Raw genomic sequence first — 22,087 nt, 5'->3', positions numbered from 1 at the left:
CCTTTAAAGGAGGATCAGGCACATTACATCTAAACTTCTTTTTTATACTTTATGTACTGCCAGAGAGGAAAGGTGTATTGAAATCCATAAAACCAAACGGAAAGCTAGTTTCATAGGCAGGAAAACAGACACAGACATACAAATAGACACATGGACACACACACACGCACACACACACACACACACACACACACACACACACACACACACACCAAAACTGACTACATTCAAAGCAAGGACAAAATCAGATTAGAAACAATGTAATATTCACGTACTTTGATTTGCCACAAATATTTCCTCTCTGAGTCTATCTCCCATCATTTCATTTCCTCCCTCTCTTTCCTTTCCTTTCTCTTCCCTTTCCCCTCACTTCTGGGGATGGAACCCTGGGCCTTACGTGTGGCCCATTGGCAGATCAAGAAAAATGCAGGTAGAATAGATTAAAGCAACATCCCGAGTGGTTGATAATTGGCATTGGAAGTATATGTAAATGGAATATAAGCGAATGGAGAGTGTCTTTACCATGAAAATTGGAGTTCTTAGCAAAAGGAATCAAACTCTTGTAATAGTATTATAGATGATGATTTCAAAACTCTTTTCTGGTAAATTATTGCTTATCTGATTAGATTCATTCCTGTTGAACCCAAAGTTGATGGAGTCCATATCATTTTGACATCTGAAGCAACTGTATCAAATAGTGGATCTTATTAATGCTATGAGAGTTGTTCATGTGACAATTCTCCTTCTCATGACAACTATGTTTCTTCTGAAAAGTCTACATACATGGTTTATGAAGGAATTGAGATCCATGTGCTTACACCAACTGAGTTCAAAGTTAAACTCAGAAGAACTCAGAAAAATAAAACTCAGAAGAACAAAAACCAGCAATATACATATAGAGAAATAGATGGGGAAAGGATGGCAACATTGTCGACAATATCTTTGGAGATTGGGTTTATAAAGGACATTCATTTTAATCACCATTAATTTCTGTAATATTTGTTTAGTGCTGTGGAAAAATTGGTCATTTTTAATATGTGAAGGGGCATTGTGGTTATGTTTAAAAGTTCTTATTCCCAGAAGTTTACTAATGAGAGATTCATGGATCAAACAATATGATATCAGGGATTGTTTCTAAATCATAAAGACTGAAGGGAGATGAGTAGAAATGGTAGAAATAAAACTGTTTAAGAGTTGATGAGGGAGGGAGGGACTGGGAGGGAATGAGGGAGCGGGACACGGCTGAGATACAGAGTTAATAAAATGTAACTGATAAGAAAAAAATAAAATTATAAAAAAAAGAGTTGATGTCCAAAAAACTTAATTAATTAATTAATTTAAAAAAAATTAAAGGGAGTTTATGTCCAATGAGTCCCCAGTTGGCTCCTTATTTAATTGTCTGTATTCTTGTACACATTTGTACCTTTTATAATGACAGCTAAATAAAAGTGGTGAGAAATACAGTTGGAAAAACATGCTTGACACTGTAAACAAACTCCAGTGCCAGGTAGTTTTACTCTCCAGTTCCATGTTCTTCAAACTTTAGTGAATACAACTCTACCCGTGAGAGTGTTTTGCATACATGCACCAGGCTTATGCTTATTTGTTCATTTATTTATTTATTTATTTATTTAAAATTATGTACATGTACCACTGTACTATTATGCCATTATAAAACATACACAAACATAAAAAAACTAGATAAAAATAAACAGAAATATCATTCTAGTATGTTCTTTCTATACTCTAATGTACAAGAACTCCATTTTGGAGCCCCATACTTAGAGATGGGTAGGGGGCATTTTAAGACTTTTGAATAGTAAAGACTTTGTTGAGGAGAAAAGAAACTTACTGGAGTAGCCACAGGAAATGAGAGATTAGCTAGAAAGACCCAGAGCTATTTCCCTGAGGCTTCTCAAAGAACCACAATGGACTAGGAAGTTGTTCTCACTAAATTTGCAATTTGAAAAAGGACCATCATAAACTTGTATGTTTCTTTTCAGTATATGCACTACACATAATGTGTTCTGCACACAGTCAGGATACAATATGCATAGAAAACAAACATCTTCCACATAGTATCTTGGGCAATATATTGAACACAACAGTTGTGATAATTATAATATCTAACATTGAATACTTATTCTCCATCAGATATTGTGATAAAAACTTTACAATACACATTTCTACTTAAAACTTGTGACAACCCTATGGAAATAGATCTCAATACTGAAGTCCATTTCACAATAAGGAAATCAAGACTGAGAAAAGGATAGCTTTCCCAAGATGAAAGGGCTAGGGAATGGCTGAACCAAAATTCAAATCAAGATGTTTCTGACCCCAAGTCCCACATTTCATAACTTACTAAACCATAATGCTCCCATAAGGAACTAATGATAGTTTCCAAACCAAGAGATCATAGAAATGATTAAATGAGATAATACATGTTGATAATGTTTAGCACATTGTCTGACACAGAGCACACATCCTATTATTGTTTGATTTATAGTACACAGAATATTTACTAAGATTTTTCCACAGTAAACACCACTAATGTCTCTTGATAGCAAAACACCAAAAATTTAGAATTGTAATGAAATAATGTTTTATTATTTAATCAAACATTATTTATAATAACATATATCTGAACTTCTTTCATTGTTTCCAATCTGTAAATCTGTGGTGTGGCTTTTGCTGAGTCTCTGTGGAATGAATGGCTGACCAGGGAGAAATAGCAACTATTGACCTTGCTAGGTCTCCTACATGGCAGGTTACAAAAGGAGAAATATTGGTTCTTGCTATACTACTCTTATTCTAAGCCATTTACATAAATAGGAATGTGGAGAACTTGACTACTGAGTGATCCAGGAACTACATATGTACATATCAATTTAAGTTATGATCGAAGAGTTTGCCTTCTTTTATTTTGACCCAAAGATATTTTTAGAGAGATGACAGTTCAGAATACACCTTTGAATTCCCTTAGTTTCACTTGGAATGGTCAAATTTACCAAGTTTCTGTTCAGATTTCATATTTATATCAGCCAAATGAAGTATTGTTTAAGTAAATATTACTTTTTGAATCATGGTTTCAATCATGAGAGTAGTCATGTCTCCTTGATTTTAAGGAACATTCTAGATTTGATATTTTGTCCCTGTAGTAGGCTGTCCTTCCATGTTTTGTTGCTAGCCATGCTCCTGTAGTGGAGGTGCCACAGGAAGCCATTCATAGAGTTGATGGCTGGGAGCTGAAGGCTAAGCTGTGCTTCCGAGGTGCTGGTGTGCGGTCTGATTTACATTACTAGGTCTGCACTTTTTGTTATCATTAAATCTTCTGCTTTTGTGTAATGTTACAAATACTTTACTAGGTATTCTCTAAAGGAAATTGTAAGCTTCATGGTTGAGATGGAATAAAAATAAGGCCTTTGGTTTATTATTTTGACATTGAGTCAAAGCAGATCTCTCTTTTCATTGAACAATCTAATTTTGACATTACTAATTGCATTTATTTTGTGTAATTGGATAACCCATACCTTTAGCTGTTGCCTAGGATCCTGCTCATTATTTCCCCTGATTTTTTATTTGGGGAACTTTTAAGTCTAGAAGTACTATAAAGAGCACTTATACTGACACAATGAAATCTACCTACCCCCTGCCCATCTGTAGCCCAAACAGCATAAACCAAAATTGGGTATGTGGAAATTCTTGGAAGAAAGCATTCAATAACAAAACATTATGAGCAAAAAGTTAATTTATTATATATGTTCTCTAATAATTTATAATAGCTTCTTAAATTTTAAATATCTTTTTGCTACTTCCAATGCTTAAAAATCATAATTTTAAAATGCACGAACTGTTTTATATACATTTTGATTTTTTTTCTATTTTTTTCTTTTGACTTTTACTTCTAAGTATGAATGATAGGGTCTCCAAGTATCTACTTGGAAGGAGAGGGGATAGGATTTATTGTTTTCCTCTAACATGGTAGAATTTAAAATTTCACGTCATATGCCTGAAGTTTTGGCTGTATGAAAGACAGCCAAATGCCATCATTTTCTCATATTTTCCTTTTACATGTATATATATTATAATATAAACAGAATTCATCTGATTAGGACATATTAACATTTCATCAGTGTAACTTCTATCTCCTATTATATATAAAAGAACAAAATATACAGAGAGAAGAAAAGAGACAGCTGTTCATTGTACACAGAAAGTAAAGAAAAGTTCATGTATGGCTTTGCAAAGGTAGATTATGATGACTTTCATATTTACTTATTTAAAAGCATCTTGAGAGAACGTGTTAGTGTGCTTACAAGAGCGGCCATGGTAGTTGAATGTCGCATCGACAGTCCAAAACTAGAATCGCCAGTGGTCTTGCCAGTGGCTGCCTCAGCAGCTTTCAGGAGACAAATATAGTTTATGACCACTTCATCAATCTTCGCTACAATTTCCTGCCGCTGTGTTTCAGAGTTCACAACTTTCACTAACCTCATGCAAGCTTCTGTTAGGCAGCAGAGGACTTGAAAACTGGAACTCATAGCTAGGAGCATCTCTTCTGGGCTTTTCTCGGCCATTGCCATTTTCCTACAGGCACTTCCCAACTGTCTAGACTCAATGGATAACAGTTGCTTGTACTGAGAAAGTGTAAGGTCATATGCTTCAGGGCGTGACTCCTCTCTCTTTGCCTTGGTTGCCCTGACAAGGCAGAGCAGCTCATTGGCATCATTCTGGGCTTCGAGGAACCCATCGGGCATTCCATATGTGCTTCCCTTTAGAGCATTTATTCTTGCAATCCGGGCATCAAAAGCCAGACTGCTGAAGTCCAAGTCATCTGGGCCACTTGGGTCTTCTGTCCAGACCTTCAGCATTGGCCCTCTGGACAGTTCTCCTTTCTTCTGCAGTCCAACAACCAGGGGTGAGTTACTTGGTTCTGGCATGCCTTGAGTTATCTGTGGTTGATAGAGACAAGAGACCTGAAGCGTAGCCTCTGCCTTCTCTTCATCATCATCCCCATCTTCATCCTGCCCTTGGTTCAGAAAACAGTAGCTGAAGGGTCCTCGGCATTTCCAGTTGCTTCCTTCCAGCTTCCGCAAGGGTAGGGTCCTATACACCTTTGAGTCTTTATGAGACACTGGGGACCTTTTGTGAAACTTTCCCTCAGAGATAAAGTGCATAGAGCTTTGGGAAAAACTTTTGGTGAGCTTCTTCCCCAGCGGGAGTTCTGCTTGTCTTTCTGAACCGGCCTCCTGTGCTTCTGTGATACCTGGATACTTCAAGCTGACTGCACCCTTGGTTCTGTCTTGGAAAGTCTCCAAATCTATAGGTCCTGAGAGGATACTGCTGCTATGTCTGAGATCCCTCTGGCTAGGGGGTGTTCTGAGGCTCCCCCCTCTCAGATCCGCTGGCCACCAGCTCACAGCCTCTGTGAATGCCTGGTTTGCTTGGGAGAAATCATTAGTGTCTTTATTTGGGCTTGGCACCTTTGATTCCAAATGAATGTTTGATGGTAGCAGGATGGGATCAGCTTCAGGGTGTTGAGACCAAGCTAAAGGCATGCCTCCTTGTCTCTCCTTCCCAGGCTCTGTCAAAGCTACACTAGGGGTAGTAGAAAAAACAGAGAGAGTCGTTAAGCATGTTTTGGGTGGACATTTTTACTACTGCTCTATGTGATGGCTGTCATTTCCCAGAGTTCCACTTTCAAAGAGCTTTCATGTTTCAAGACTATCCTGCTGCCCAAAGATTCCTCCCTAATAACTCATAACAGATCCTCATGTCAATGGATGGCAATAATTTCTGTAGTATATTACTTCTAGAACTACTGAAACAATTGAATTTGTCTAGAAATCTGAAACATCTTCATAGAAATTATTGTATTTCATGAATTTCTTGTGTTCTGATATTTACCTATCAATGGTTAGATATATAGTTAGTAAACAAGCATCCCACTGCATGCATTATTCCAACAGGTTTGAGATATTGACATTTTAAGAGAGTTGGTTTAATCATCACATGGATTACCATGTTGTAAGTGTCCTAACTGAATTCTTGCTAATTAATTCAGCTACTTGTTTTAAGAGGACAGCATGAGTTGTGAAGTTTGTTTGGCATAGGGCTTAAAGACAAGACACTAGACAAGCTACTCAACTTTAATATAAAAAAAACCCAAACAAAATATGATATATGTACAAGTGCAAGAGTTAATGGAGGCAAGAGCTATTTGCAAGGCATGGAGGATTAAATGGTATTGTTTGTAATTTATTTACAGGTGAATATGCAGCCAGACAATGAGTTGGGCCACATTCACAGATGATTTTCCCAAGGCAGGCAAACAAAGCTAATGGTGAGTTTGGGGGCAACTAGAAAATCTTTTGAAGACTCTTAAAGATATTCTTAAACATGAGGACTAGACACTAACTTGTATTAGATCTCAGTAAACTTTGTTGGTCACTATGGAAAAAAAAAAAACTACTTGGGCCATCTGATGACCAGCCAAGTGGGTCAGGAAGAGTGCAAGCCTGCTGGGTGGTGGGCTAGAGGCAGCACAGATTGTGACTCATTATTTTTACTCAATACAGATTTTGAGGGGCTCATAACTCTTGCAACTCTTCCCAACACTGATGCCCATAGGAAGCATGAGAATATTACTTTAGGGAAGGCAGCCTCCAAAGGTAAGGGAGGAATCTATGACTCTTCTGAGACACATACACTCTTGTAAAAAAAAAAACCCTTCAGTCTTCCTCACTGTCTGCTCTATGTTCTTCCCTAAACAATGTGACAGCAAAACTAGAAAGGGGTGATCTCAGCAAGAAGGAAATCAAAGTGCTGTATGAACTGAAGTAATATGATCTTATAGCTGGGGGTCATATGGGGATCTCTGCACTAAGAATTTATGATGCCATTAAATCCTAAAGTAAGAGCAAAGCAAAATTATAATGAGAAAGCCCTATTTTCCACATTGTTCCAGACTCAGAAACCACCATTTATTGTCAATGGATCAATGATTGTTATTTAACAGCTCCATTGCCTTTTTTTTTTACCCTATCCTTTATTCTGTATTTGTAGGTTTGCTGTAAATAAGGTCCTCATGCTCCTGGCACACAAAATAAAACACTAAATCCATCATTGCTGTACCTGTGGTTTCCTTAATCTTGGGCAGTCGATGGCATCCATCTCTCAAAGTGCCAAACAGGGGGTCAGCATTAATGGCTGTGTGCAAAGCAGGCACTGTCATGCGTGGGCACATCCCTTCTGTCTGTGGGTGTAATTCCTTGAAGGTGGCTCCATGATTGGGATGGCCAGTGGTTCTCTCCTCTGGTGAAATATAACCCCCACCTTTTCCGGAAGCATCTGATATCAGGTGCTTCCCCATGGAGGGGCAGAGGGGCGATTCCACAGGAGTAGCACAGGCACTGCTACTGCTGCCTGGGCCACAGCCTGTGTCCACTGAGGAGCCTTGTGAGCTCTGTAGAGAAAAATGTCCCTCACTCTGCAGGGATGACATTCGCTTGGCCAAATGGTAGTCACAAAGGTGAGCCACACTGTCTTCAGCCTCAGGAAGCTTAATGGCATGGTCACAAGTGGGTGAGTCAGCATCTTCAGGGTTGTCTAAGTTTTTGGTTGAGGCCACACAGGCCATGTCTATTCGGAAGCGGTCTCCTTGGCCAAGTCCTGAAGCATCGTCAGCCTCTCCTTCGACAGTGCCATCCTCCTTCCCTTCAGCCTCTCGATTCCCCAGACTTGGACCTCTGGGAAAGGTTTTCATGGTTGGTGTTTCCATTCCACCTTTCTCTACCACCCCACCATCAGAGGCCACATACCATCTTTGGCTGTCCTTGCGAAAAGCAGTTCTCTCCAGGTTGAAAGTGCTAAGGTGTGGATTGTCTCTTGAAGACACAGTACCAACTTTGCCTTTGGTGTCCTCCTCCATCTCTGCCATTTTGGTTCCTTGCTGTTTTTTCCCTGGTGCATTTCCACTCAGGGGGGCTTTCCCCTCTCCCTCAGCAAGCTTGCTTTTCCTTTTGCTAGTACAGGAATATGTCACTGACCCCATGTGCAGTTTGCTGAAATAGTCAGTGACCGACTTGGTCTCCATGGTTTCTGGCTCCATTTCCATGTGGTCTGAGTGAAGGATCTGCTTGGTGGAAGGCACAACTTTGGGTGGGAGGTCGGTCACTGGGCGAGCAGCCAGGGAATGGGAGGACTTTGGAGGCAAGACCCCAGAGGAGGCTTTGGAGGTGGGGAACTCTGTCTGCTCTTCTGTCAGAGGGTGATAACCTTCATGAGTGGTCAAGAACATGCGGGAGAGACTTTCCGACTGCTTCTGTGCTGCAGCAAGCTCAGAACCCTCTGTCATTTCAGAAGAGTTAGTCTCATTGCCTGAGTCTGATGAAGACTCGGGACTATAAGCCCGCAAGATGGCTACACCTGTATGCCATAAAAAACAAGAAGCAGTTAATGGCTAGAGCAGAGGCACTTAGAGACATGCAAGAAAATGTGAGTCACTAGCTATTGTTACTACAATGAAAACAATGAGAAAAAACAAAATTAAATAAAAAACCAAGATTGTTTTCCTTTTTCAATAAGGACTCTGATTTTATTGCACAGTTGTTCCAGAGGAGGGGAGGGATGCCGTATTTTTTTTTTTTTAAACTAGCAACAAAGGAAACCACCTAGCAGAAAATCCCCATGATGGTAGTTCAGCATATTTATGTAATGGGACCTATATGAAATGCAATACACCACATAGCAGGACTCCAAAAACAAATGGCTCAAAGGGATGGGATGACAATGGTTATCAGTGAATAAATGTAACAATGGTGAAAGAACCTGAATTTTCACTCTTCTGCTGTTCTTCTGAAAGAGCTTCTAGGGCTTCCAGTGTGGAAACAACGGCAGGGTCTAGTCCCTTCTCACACTTGCCCTCTGCGCTGGTAGGCACAGCATCAATGAGGGACACAGGGATCTCCTCATTCTGCAGGCTGCTGCCTTGCTCCTTGTCCTCATGGAAGGATGTTGCCTGGCTCTGAGTGTCCTCCTCATCAGAACTGTCTCTAAAGCCAGGAGGGGGAGCAGCGATGGCCATGTTCAGAGAACGCAGGAGGAAGTCATCCTCATTGTCATCTCCTTCTGGAGGAGGCAGGGTCGTGAGGTCAATGATGTCATCACTTGACCCTGACAGGTCAAGGATGGCTGGTTGGTTCATCTCACCCACTACGAGGTCCTCCTCACAGCTTACCTCATCTTCATCTTCTGCATCATCAGTGTTTTCTGCATAACAGATATCATGTAAGAGGGGCTCCTCTATCCCCTCAGGGGCCTCAAAGTTCTTCACATCACCTATGTTTGCATATACAGAATTTGCCACAAACTGGATGCTATCTGTGTCTGGGGTGAGGTCCAGGTTTTTCATGTCATTGGCACTGCTGATGTAGAGATTCCTTTGCTTCTCCAGCATTTCTGGATTCTCGTCTAACAGTCTTTCATAGCCTAGAGTCTGGGGACTCATGCCATCGTCTAAGGCAAGATCTCCAAAAATAAAGGACACTTTAGCTCCTCGCGGAGATTCCTGTGCTTTCTTCACGGTGTCTGGTCCTGAGATGGTCAACAGGGACCGCTGAGCCAGGTTTCTGTATTCAGCCTCGCAGGGAGCATCACCTGGCTGAGTCAGTGGTTGGTTAAGTTCATCTGAACTATATGTGTTGTCAAGATATAAGTGCCGGTGCTCTTTGGGACACAAGGTGCTGTCTGTCATCTCAACAGTCTTCTGTTTAGAATCTATGTACGTGATTTGGGCTTCTTGTTCCCCTTCACCAATGAAGGTGGTCATCTGGGGCATGCAGTTCCAATCAGGGCCAAGGAGATTTTGCTTGCCTTTATTTTCTGTTCCTAAAGAGAAATAATCAGATAGATAGGTTACTATGCTGTCTAGTTTCAGGAATGGTAGAGGCTCTCTCTCTCTCTCTCTCTCTCTCTCTCTCTCTCCTCTCTGCTTGTCTGTCTGTGTCTCACTCTGTTGTATGCAATGTATACATGTGTTTGTATGTGAGTATGCTCACCCATGAGCATGCACATGGAAGCCATTATCATTTCATTTTTTATTTTTGAGTCAAGGTCTTTCACGGACCCTGGAGCTTGCTGAATCAATTCGGCTGGCTGACCAGTGATTCCCCAGGTTCCACTTGTCTCTGCCTTCCCAGTGTTGAGATTATGGTTGCACACCACAAGTCATGAATTTTCATGTGGGTACTAAGGATCCAAACTCAGGCCCCTATGTTTGTATAGCACACATCTTATCTCCTGAGTCATCTCCTCAGTCCTGCCTGTTTCTTATTTTAATGGCTTATGCTAACACTTTGTAATCATAGTCACTCAACATTCCAAATAGGTCACTAGCTGATGTAGGTTCCAGGTGTTAGATTCCTTGGTTAGGAGACTTGTTCTTAACCAAACTGATACTGCCCAAAATAGAGTTACTGTGTGAGAATATGTAACAGCATCTGGGAGGAGAGGATGATATCTTAATTCCATCTGATCCTGGCTTTTATTATTAGGCCTCATTGGTATTCATGAACAGCAATATGTAATAAAACTTTTATAATACTTAATGGTGATATTCTAATGGACACTTTCCCCGGAAAATACTCTATTTACTTTGGGAAGTGAGATCTAACATTCCCTACTTGGTGAAAGATGATAATGGACCTCCTTTTCCTTGAGTTATGAGACAGTCAAGGATCTTTATACTTCTCCTACATTTATTAGAAAAATAAATGTGGTACCTCTATTTTCAGCCTATTTGTACCTTACTGGGTATAACATATTCATGGATAAATGTCAGTATTCATATCTTTATGCATGTGTATATGTGTATATAATGCACAAGATGCATTTCTCACAGGATATCCTTTTAGCTATTTTTGGGCATAGTTAATATTTAGGTTTACTCCAGCATTTGTTTGCATCATGGGACCTCATGAAGATTTGTTTGATGTTTCTCACAAATTAAAATTGCAAAACATGAATTTAAATATTATTGTTTTATTTGCTCCTCAAGGCTCTTTTACTGTGGAATTTACATGTGGAGATTTGCTCTGATATTTAGTAAGAGAGAGAAGTAGGTCATTTTGTGGCTATTGCTTTGTCGATTCCAGAAGAAACTCTATGAGGAAAATTAAGGGCCCTAGTAGTTTTCTGTCTGTTCTTTCAGACCCCACCTGCCCCATATTTGCGGCATAATAACATCACGTATGCATGACATTTGGAAAAAAATCAGTTTTACTGTAGTAGTTTTTGTTCTCCCCAAATTATATAATGCTGAAAAGTATTCAGCATCATTTTTCTGAATATCTGCATTTTTATAAGCAACAAGTAAAAACTTACTGTTAAGGACACTGAGCTATACACTGGCCATATTTGCATCTTACTTTGCAGTCAGTGTATCTCATGTGACTTCAACAACAAAAATAGATTATTTCTCTCTCCTTCTATCTTAGTGTATATGTATGTGTGCATTTGTGTTGTGTGTGTGTGTGCACATGTGTGTGCGTAGGCAGGACAGATTGCTGCTAGCAAACAGATAGTTAGCAGAGCTTCATTGTAATGGGGCTCTAGATTTAGACTAGGATTTGGCAAAGACTTTCTAGAAGAGGGCCAAATAGAAATATTTGATGTTTCTTAGACCAACTTTAACATGAAAGCAGTCAGAGATGATAGATACGTGAACATGTGGGAATATCAGTTGAATGGTGGTCCCCAAATGACATGTTCACTTTGAGAATGTTTCTTTATTGAATATGTGATAATATTTGGAAAATCATTTTGCATACTTAATTAAGGATCTTGATATGAGATCATCCTGAATTATTTGTGTAGTTCCTCAATCTAGTGGCAAGTAGCTCTAAGGCAGAAGAAAGAGAAAAGAATCTGAGCTACACAGGGAAGAACTAAAGGCCATGTTGAAGACAGAGGCAAAATCTATAGTGGTGCAAAAACAAAGAATGCTGACACCCATCAGTGGCAGGAAGATGTAGGTTGCATCTTCCTTTAGATCTGTTGGAGAAATCCAATGTACGCCTACACCTTGATTTTAGGCTTCTAGGCTTCAAAATATGAATCAACTTCTGTTTGTTTTCCAAGCCACTATATATTTGCAATTATTTGTTGACATAGCCTCAGAAAAGTGCTACAACGTATGTGGATGAATTACAATAAAATTTTATTTATAAGAACAAGAGTCATATACACACATATGTGTATAGGTGTAAGCATTTGTGTATGTGTATATATGTATATATGTGTATTTGTATTCATATATATAATACATATCAACCATATATAGATATGCATACACATATATACATATATAGATGGTCAATCTATATTTATATATGAATACAGATATGCATATATACATATATGCTTACTTTTCTAATTGAATATGCTTAGAGTAGAACTAACAGATCAATACTTGAGGTAAATTCTTGGATAGGTGTTTTATGTGAGAAATTTTGTTTTGTCTTATGAAAGCAAGTTAAGAGCCAAATCAAAACAGGTTTGAAATTTATTTTGTTTAAATCTGTATTGCATGATCTTTAAGGTCATCTGTAAGTTGCCTCCCATCAGCTCTCAAGCTCTTGTGTTCTCTTCATCAGCTGTAATGTACATTTTGATATAAAGTTTAATGCTTTGCTCTAAAAAAAAAAGAACAAGAGTCGGTCCTTTGGTTATAGTTTTCTAACTTTTGGTTTGGAACAACAAGAAAACTAAATAAGTCAGGAAGCTAAGAGCAAATTATACTTATTTGGAGTTTCCTAAACGCTAATAAATGCATAGATATGTGGTAACAGAGATTATGACAAGTTTAAAGGTAAAAATTTCAAGATAGAATAAAAATGTTAGCTTATAAGTTTTTATTAGAAGGTCTTGGCTAAAGTCTCCCTCAATTTGTGCTAAAAATATGGGCTCAGTTTGGACTTTCTTCCTACAGTATGTATACTGTTTAGCTTCTTGGAATGATTCAGAAGACAGAACACCCTGGGGTGGGAATTGTGGCTTAGTCTGCACTGGACTGAGCATGAAGTATGATGATTAAACTTCATTGTCAACTTTACTGTCTTTACAGCCATTAGGAGGCATACCTGCAGGTGTTTACAAAAGTGTTTCTAGAAAAGTTTAACAGAGCAGAGAAGACAAAACCTGAACGTGAATGATACGGGCTTGGGTCCCAAGCTGAATAAAAACAAGAAGGTTCTGAATAGTAGCCTAGCATTTGTCACTCTCTACCTTCTGAATGCAAATGCAATGTTCTTAGCTGCCTCATGTTTCTGCCACTTTTCCTCCTCTACCATTTTGGACAGTATCCGCAAACTGCTAGCCAAAGTAAGCCCTTTCGTAACTTGCTTTTTGTCAGGTATTTGCTCATAGCAATGAGCTAAGTAACTGATATCAGAAATTTAGTGTTTATTTTTCTGATGTCTCAGAAGACCTTCTGGGAGTTTCCAAAGGAAAAAAAATCCTGGTACTAGCCATTAAAGGATGCTACGTGTCCTAGTTTACTCCGAGAAAAACTAACTTAGGCAAGAAAAGGTTTATTTTAGCTCATAGTTTTAGGTTATAGTCCATCACAGACCAGGGCCAGTCAAGGTGACAGGAACATGAAGCCTTTAGTTACATCATATTCACTGTCAAGAACAAAGTGCAATGAATGCATTGCTAGTGCTCAGTACACTTCTTCCACTCTTAAATACCATGGTATATAAATGTAAGGAATGGTACAATCCACAGTGGACTGGCTCTTCCCATGTCAACTAACATGATCAAGAATATCCTTCCCAAGATGATCTCGTTTAGTTCCATCCATTTGCCTGCAAATTCCAGGATTTCTTTGCTTTTAATAGCTGAGTGATATTCCATTGTGTAGATGTACCACAATTTCTGTATCCATTCCTCTGTTGAGAGACACCTAGGTTGTTTCCAGATTCTGGCTATTAGAAATAAAGCTGCTATGAATATAGTCGCCATGGGCAGATGTCAATAGTGGAGAACTCCCCTTTTCAGTAGACTAAGGAAAGGGGATGGGGAGAAGAGGGAGGGAGGGTGGGACTGAAGGGAGTTGAGGGAGGGAGCTTCAATTGGGATATATAATAAATAAATTGTGAAAAAAAAAACTTAAAATTAAAAAAAGAAAATCCTTCCCAGACATGCCTACAGGCCAGCTTGATCGAGACAGTCCATCATTATAAATTCTTAAAGTAGTTTAAATAGGAATGGCACCCATAGGCTCAAATATTTGAGTGCCTAGTCATCATGGAGTGTTACTATTTAGAAGGATAAGGGAGTCTTGCCTTGTTGGAGTAGATAAGAACTTGTTGGAAGAAATATGCCACTGGAGGAGGGCTTTGAGATTTCAAAGACTCAAGCCAGGCCCAGTGTTTCTCTCTTTCTGCTGCCTGTGGATCCCGATGTACAACTACCTTCCAGCACCATGTTTGCCTATATGCTGCCATGCTCCCCACCATGATGATAATGGACTAAACCTCTGAACTGTAAGCAATCCCCATTTAAGTGTTTTCTTATAAAATAAGCGTTGCTGTGGTCATGGTGTCTCTTTATAGCAATAGAACCTTGACTAAGATACTCTCTGAACAGATGATGCTAGATTATATCAACTTGACAACTTATTTTATATTCAAGGTCTTAATCACTAGGAATCCTGATGCAGGCTCAAACTGACAGCTGAAACCAACTATCACACTATATCTCAGACCATCATTCAGCTTAGGCCTACAGTTCTATCAGTGTGTTCTTTTAGTGGCTTGTCCATGACACTTTTGTTAATGGGAAGAATGTGTATGGAGCACATATTTGCATCGACATTCTTACTGCAGAGTTTAGTAAAAACACTGGTAACTAAAGTTCTTTTCCTCTTCCCAGTGATAACACCTTTCAAAACTAAGTCTTTTTATCTCCCAATTTTAACTGAGCATCATATCATGTGTCACTAAAATCTAGACAGCACTAAGACCTTACTTACTACTGTAATCATTTTAGACTGTTAGGTTTTCTTTTGTCCTTGCACCTGTACAATTTGAACAGCTCACTGGAAAAAAAAATAGGTTTTATTTTCTGGGTAAACTTTACAATTTGAAAATAAAAGGCCAGACACTGGTTTGCCAATGTGAAAGGATTGCGTTAAATTGCCCAGCTGCTCTTTGGAATCTCAAAGGTCATTGTTGAATAGCTGTAAATCTCTCTCAGTAAAAAAACATGGTTGTAAAAATGTTCACCACAAGAGTCTCTGTATGTACTTACCACTTCCTTTTCTTTTTTAAAATTAATTTATTTTTTTATTAACTACAGTTTATTCACTTTGTATCCTAGCTGTAGACCCCTCCCTCGTCTTCTCCCAATCCCACCTTCCCTCCTTTTTCTTCTCCCATGCCCCTCTCCAAGTCCACTGATAGGGGAGGTCCTCCTCCCCTTTCAAAGTGTGATCAAAGTGAAAAGGAGGATAATCAATCCACACTCAGAAAGACAAATGGAAAGTACATCAGAAGAGGGAGAAAACAAGGAACAGAGTAGGAGCCTACCACTTCCTTTTCATTCTGTCCCTTTTTAAATTATTTGTTGTTGTTGTTGTTGTGTAACCCGGGGATGAAACCCAGATGCTTGGCCATGGTAAGTAATTCCTTTACTACTGAGCTACATTCTTGGCCCTTTCTCATCATTTTTAGTCATTTGCAACTCTCAGGGCCTCTCATTGCCTCTGTGTATTCCTTTCCCCTTTATATTTCTTTGACTTTCACTGTTATTTTTGTATCATTTCCCCCATCAACAGAGTATTATTAGAATCACTGGACATCACTTTAGGAATTGTAAGTAGATTTTTTTCCTAATTGTTACTTTTCAAGGTAAAATTTTAGCTGAATTACATGAATGAAGAAACTTAAACTTTGAGAAATTTGAAAACCCATACCACTTAAAATGGTCTGGAAAGTCAAAGCTGCTTTCTGAGCATGGTTTGTCTTTCTTTTTCTTTCTTTCTTTTGGTATGGCTGCCTCTTATCCATGACTAAAACTGTTTCTACTTCTCCTATCATAATAAATAACACATAAGTCTATATGTACAGCTATGAATCCACATGCTTCAATGAAGATTTATGTTTTAGACTCAGTTTGAAAATGAAAGGATGTTTCTTTTTTCTCCCTTAAAGATACTGACAATGAATTTTGTTCTCTCTCTCTCTCTCTCTCTCTCTCTCTCTCTCTCTCTCTCTCTCTGTGTGTGTGTGTGTGTGTGTGTGTGTGTGTGTATTTACAATGGAAAGCATGTAAAGGTCAGAGGACAGCTTTCTTTCAAAAGTTGGCTCTTTTTCTCTACCACATAGATCCTAGACCTCAAACTCAGAATTTTTAGGCTTAGTAGAAAGTGCCTTTACCCAGTAAGCTATCTCCCAGCCCTAGAATTCTTTTATTATTGTTGTCATTATTGTTATTTTGAGACACTCTTTTTATATAACTCTGCTTGTCCTGGAGTTTCCTACGAAGCCCAGGGTGGCCTTAGACTTGACGTGATCCTGAGTGATTTACCACTGAGTAAATCCTGGGTGCTTTAATTGCACTTATGCCACTATGTCTAGCTTGTAGTTCCCATTTTAAAAAAGAAATCATATTGTGGGGTCCTTGATTCTAATTTTGTCATGCTTCAGTAGTTCTGACTTGCATGGTAGTGTCTATCAGCTATATTTATTGGGTACCCACAGCAGACAGAAGAAAATGAAGACTAAGGAATAGGTCATGAAACAAATTATAGCTACTTGCACTTTTTGCAATAGTCAACTTAACATTTATGGCCTTCCCTGCACCAATTCTAGGATTATTTTGTCCTATCAAGTGGCTGGAGTAAACTCTATGATATCTTTGTCTTCTCAGTGCCTATAATGGCTCCTAAATGGCACCAGGGTGGAATAAGTTTCTTCTAGAACTTCTAAGTTCAAAACATGTGTGATAACTCACACTGAGAATCCCAGCATCCCGGAGGCAGTATCAGAAACGTGCTAGCTTGAGGTCAGCCTGGAATACACAGTGAATTCCAGGCTAGCTTGGGCTATACACTTTGTCTTACTAAATAAATGTATGCATACATACATACGCACATAAATTAGTATAGATTAGTGAGTTCATAGATGTCAAAGCTAGTCTAAGATTTTAAAGAAAGAGAAATTCTACAGCAGGAAACTTAATTCTCAGGATCCCAGTCATATTAAGAGTGAGGCAGTAGAAATGTAGCTATTGCACCATGGCAACAGCTTAGTGGCAGAACGTCTATCCAGTACTTATGACTAGGTGAGGAGCTGGATTCTGTCCCACAGGCACCATAAAGAAAGAAAGAAAGAAAGAAAGAAAGAAAGAAAGAAAGAAAGAAAGGAAGGAAGGAAGGAAGGAAGGAAGGAAGGAAGGAAGGGAAAAAGAATGTAGAACTTCATAGCAATAAAACCACTGTCTTTGAATCAAGACCCTGTCATTTACAAGTTACATTCCAGATGTAATGGGTAAATCAGCATGTTTATTTTTAATAGTTAATCAATGTCATCAGTACTTAAAGGCTTTGTGTTATATTTGGAAATTAGATTTTTTTATAGGCACAACCCTATCTTTTCTATTTTCTTAGTAATGGGGATTAAACCAAGGGTCTCATATGTGCTAGGCAAACACAGTACCAAAATTTCCTGTGCGTTTGTGTATGTCCATCTGTCTATGTGTATGTGCATATGTGTGTATGTATGTACATATGTATGTATGTATCTTTGTATGTACAGGCATGCATATGCCATGGTATGCATGTGGAGGTTAGAGAACAAATGTAGGTGCTGGTTTTTGTCTTCTATGATTAAAGTAGGATCTCTGTTGTTTGCTGCTGAGTTGTGTACTCCAGGCTAGGTGGCCCACAAGCTCATTGGGATTCTTTTGTCTCTGTCTCTCGTATTGTGGGAACACTGGGAATACAGACATGTATTATGGGTCTAGCTTTATGTGGGCTTTAAACCTTGGAAATCAGGTCTTCATACTTGTATGGAATGTACTTCCCATCTCCCCAGCCATTGGAATCAGTATTCTTAAGTATAGACCATTACTGTTGAATTCTGTTGTTGATTATTATTGTTGAGTTCTCAAAGTCTCAAAGAATAGGTAGGAAGGTCAACGTTTCATGAATGTAGACAAAAAATACCTGTGTCCTGCGTGCCTGCATTTTTCTTGTTGGCCATGTTAAATATTGACCTCCTGGAGTCCACAAGCAGCCGGTAGTATCCAGCCGTCAGACAGGCCAGGTTCATTGCATCGGATGACTCCATAAGGAGTGTGATGGGCTTTACAACAAAGAAATGCACAAGAAGGAAATTTCCATTAAAATTTTCTTGCCTAAAGTATGTATAAATGCTTATGAACTGTAAGCAGCAAAAGATGTTACTGAGAGAACATTCCATTGGAGAAGCATAAATGAGGAGAGAAACTCAGAGATGACACGAGATGCCTTACTGAGGAAACACTGAGGAGGCACAATCTCCAAAGCCTGTTGACTTCACAGCGGATCAATGCTAACAGTCAGGAAAGCTCTAAGAGAAGCAGAGGACGCGGCCTGAGCAACATTGCCAAGTAGAGAGGAGTGAAAGGAGTAGACTAAGGGTGTTAGAGACAATGGGAGTGGATTTCTGTAGAACAAGTAAGAATGCACCAGTTTTCTGCAGCAGAAAGGTGATCATAACAGAGACAGCATAGAGTTCATATGTGTTCACTGTGTGTATGGGAGTTCATAGACTGAATTTAAAATTCCCTTTCAACTCATTCTGGAATGAATCAAGTACCAGGCCCCGTGAAACACCAGTTTTCTTTTATAATACCTAATTGTCTAAAGGATAATAGTTAAGGCTAAGTTATTTCAGTTACAAAACAATCAAGCTGACAATGCAAAAGCCTCAGGGATATTAAATTTGAGATTCATGGGGCTGGACAGATGGCTCTGGTTAAGAGCTTGTACTGTTCTTCCCAGGTATCTGAGTTTGGTTTCCTACACTTTCATCAGGTGGCTCACAATTGCCTGTAAATACACCTTCAGGAGAGCCAATACTGTCTCCTGACCTACAAAAGCACCTACGTGCATGCATACACATTTCTAAAAATATCATTTAAAATGTTAGGTTTGTAGTGAAAATGAAGGGAAATAAAACGCAAGTTGAAATTTTGGTTGGAACTGGGTGGAAAGTGTCAAAGAGATCTGAGAAAAGGACGCTTCTAAAAGAAGTTGCAAATTTACACAAATATAAACTAGAACTGCAAGCTGGGAAGAGACACTGCTAAAACTGGAAATAATGAGCTCATAGGAGGCCATGTATCTTGAGTGTGGAAGGAAGTGCTGATGGGACAGCCTTTGTCATTCTCTTGGAAGGATGTGCTCTTGTGGAAAGAGAGAGCAAAGGAGGGAAAATGCAAACAAAAAAGCAGACGAAAAACAAGGCAAAGACAGCAAAGTAGCAGGTTTCTATTTCTCACTCTCAGGAGCAGGACACTGGTCAGGTTTCCCTTGGCCATTAGAGTAACTAACACTTTCTCTCCAAAACTTTCTATCCAAAACACTTTCTATCCCTGAACTGTCCTTTCTACCTGAACTGAAGTCTTTGCTCAGCTCCTAAGACACCCAACCAGTAGTCAGTTCAGGTAGGAGACCATTAACAAGGCCTTCTCACTCATTTCTCTGTGGAAATATTATTCTTCTTACTGGTGACAACTTCCAGCTCATATTCATTATGTTCTTTCCCTACTATGTGACTATTTCTTTCAGTATCTTGGGCCCTGAACTAGGATAAGCACTCCAAGAATCTTGCCATACTTGTGTTTGGCTAGAAGTCATTTGGAGCCATCTGGATTAAAACCATGACATCCCATGTGTACAGGTGATATATGTGAGCCTCCATGCTCTGTGATAGCAATACATTCCTGCTGCAGAGCATGCTGGTTCATCCTGATTTGCTCTGCAGAAACTCTTTACAATCATCCCAGTGTCCTCGAATCCATTCCTTCAACTCTGCCATAGTGGACCAATTTAACCAAAAAGAATGAGAATTCAAAGAAGCAGGGGGAACTTTCAGTGAATCTACATGTGAATAATACAGTCTAGAACCTCAGATGGGAACACATTCTCCCCAGTTATATGATTCAGTATTCTACAACCAGAGGGGACTGTGACATGACATAACTTGCTTTTTTTGTGTGTGAATCGATGGAGAAACTGCTTCTGAAGAAATATAACAAATAGTCCCCAAATCACACAGCAATTTAATGAAGACTAGAACCATGGACTAGAGTTGTTTGAATTTATTATTTACTCGCCTCCCAAAAAATATATGGCATATTTGAGGCCCTCTACACATTAACTCTTTCCTGCATGGTGAACACCATCAATGCTACTAGAAACGAGTTGTTCAATTCAGGGCCATGGGTCAAAATTCTAAAGGCTCACCTTTACATCTAGCACGTGCAACTCCACCCTCACCAAGCTCTCCTCTTCTGTAAACATCTCAATCCTGTTGACGTGGCTGAAGTCGGCTAAAAGAGCCACCAGATTGGTTTTGGTGTTTATGACATGGCTTATGCCGTATCGGGGACCAACCAGAAGAGTGACTTCTGAGCGCTTCTCTGCCTGCTGAGGAAAGAGGATGACAGAATATTTCAAAGCCTGGACTTCTGAAGCATCATGTAAATATCAGCCTGAGAGAATGTTTTGTAAGATCACAATATATTCTTTGGAAATTTTTTCTGGATCACATTGTATTATTAGAAGGACTCACATATGAGTGTATGGAGGAACTGATAAATTATGAACAATATAGAAAGTAAATATTATCATTATACAATATATTTATAAACATCAGAAGCTTTTAGAAGTGAGACTTATGGGTTTTCCCCCACTTCGCGCTCAGTGACTGAAAAGCCACCATTGTTAAGAGACTTTGGATTCCATTCTTTCTTCACATTTCTTTTTCCAGGGACTACTGCAGCAACACTATCTAGATCAAACATTTCTCAAGGTATCTTCAGACTGTGGTGAAGTCAGTTAGGATTAAAGACCAGGAAAGATTTTCCACTTCTTTGCAATAGCATCCAGGATAACTTCTTGAAGACAACCTGTGCCATGACATCTGGCAGGCTTCTATGGCTCCAGACAAAAAGCAAGAAAATGAAATTACCACTAATGTTGCCTTGAACACACGGCCCCCATACAGTCGCAGGTCACTGAGAAACTTGAGATAGTGGACCTTGGCTTGCAGTGCAGACAGCTGAGGAGAGAAAAGAAAGCTCATATGTGGGCTCTAGTGGGAGGGACTCTTTCTACTGTAGAAATAAAAGCACATGACAAGAATGCTCTGTTGTTTTGACAGATGGTTTTATGTGTCCTAGGCTGACTTCAAATGTGCTATTTATCTGAGGATGACCTTGAACTTCTGATCCTCTTGCCTTAAACTTTGGACTGTCAGAATTACTGGTAAGTACCACCATGCCCAATGTACACAGTGCTGGGATAGAACCCAGGGCTCTGTGTTCTTTACCAACTGAGTTTCACCTTCAGACCCAAAGGATGCTTTTATTGCTGGGGAGATGGGGTGTGAGAAAGACTCTTCAATAGGAAGGACAATAAGTTGCTATTTCCTGGGTTTTCTGATGATGGACTTTAATATAACATCAAGGTTCAAATCTTATTGCTTTTAGAGAAGTATGTATGTATGTGTCTGGTGGGGGTCAAGGAAGTTTGCTTGTGTATAGACACAAGGTTCAGGCTATTCAACAAAATGAGAACAAGGTGAGTCATTGCTCCCTGGAAATGTCTGATCACTAGGAGTTTACAATAGGGACACCATCCAACTGTGATTAGAGACAAAGGGGTGTGACATGTAAATTCTCCCATGACATGGTAGACTCCCCTGCACACAGAATTTTAGGTGTACCTTAAATATATGCAAAGCTTTTAAGCAGGTTTGCACACCTCCTCTCTCAAGTTTCTTCTTTCTTTTTAAGTTTTCAAGGAAAATGA

At 39.3% G+C, this 22,087-nt stretch overlaps 1 protein-coding gene across 11 annotated transcripts in view; it reads right to left on the bottom strand.

The window, feature by feature from the left end:
- Positions 1-1,586: 1,586 nt before the first annotated feature.
- The window catches only part of Frmpd4 (FERM and PDZ domain containing 4), a 727,289-nt gene continuing 706,788 nt past the window's right edge, over positions 1,587-22,087 (bottom strand). For 9 of the 11 annotated variants that reach the window (XM_060375718.1, XM_060375723.1, XM_060375720.1 and 6 more), the window contains 6 exons: positions 21,246-21,335; positions 20,519-20,701; positions 18,233-18,371; positions 8,833-9,891; positions 7,138-8,430; positions 1,587-5,596 (listed from right to left, as the gene is read on the bottom strand). In XM_060375718.1, the coding sequence (XP_060231701.1) occupies positions 4,275-5,596; positions 7,138-8,430; positions 8,833-9,891; positions 18,233-18,371; positions 20,519-20,701; positions 21,246-21,335 (4,086 nt within the window). In that variant the 3' untranslated portion in view covers positions 1,587-4,274. Of the gene's footprint in view, positions 5,602-7,137; positions 8,431-8,832; positions 9,892-18,232; positions 18,372-20,518; positions 20,702-21,245; positions 21,336-22,087 lie in introns of all 11 variants that reach the window. The other 2 variants (XM_060375727.1, XM_060375726.1) reach the window with 2 other exon arrangements.

Source organism: Meriones unguiculatus, chromosome X, assembly GCF_030254825.1.
Source record: "Meriones unguiculatus strain TT.TT164.6M chromosome X, Bangor_MerUng_6.1, whole genome shotgun sequence".
NCBI classification, from domain to species: Eukaryota; Metazoa; Chordata; class Mammalia; order Rodentia; family Muridae; genus Meriones; species Meriones unguiculatus.
Note: the sequence above shows the minus strand (reverse complement) of the source record. Positions and strands in the feature narration are given on the sequence as shown.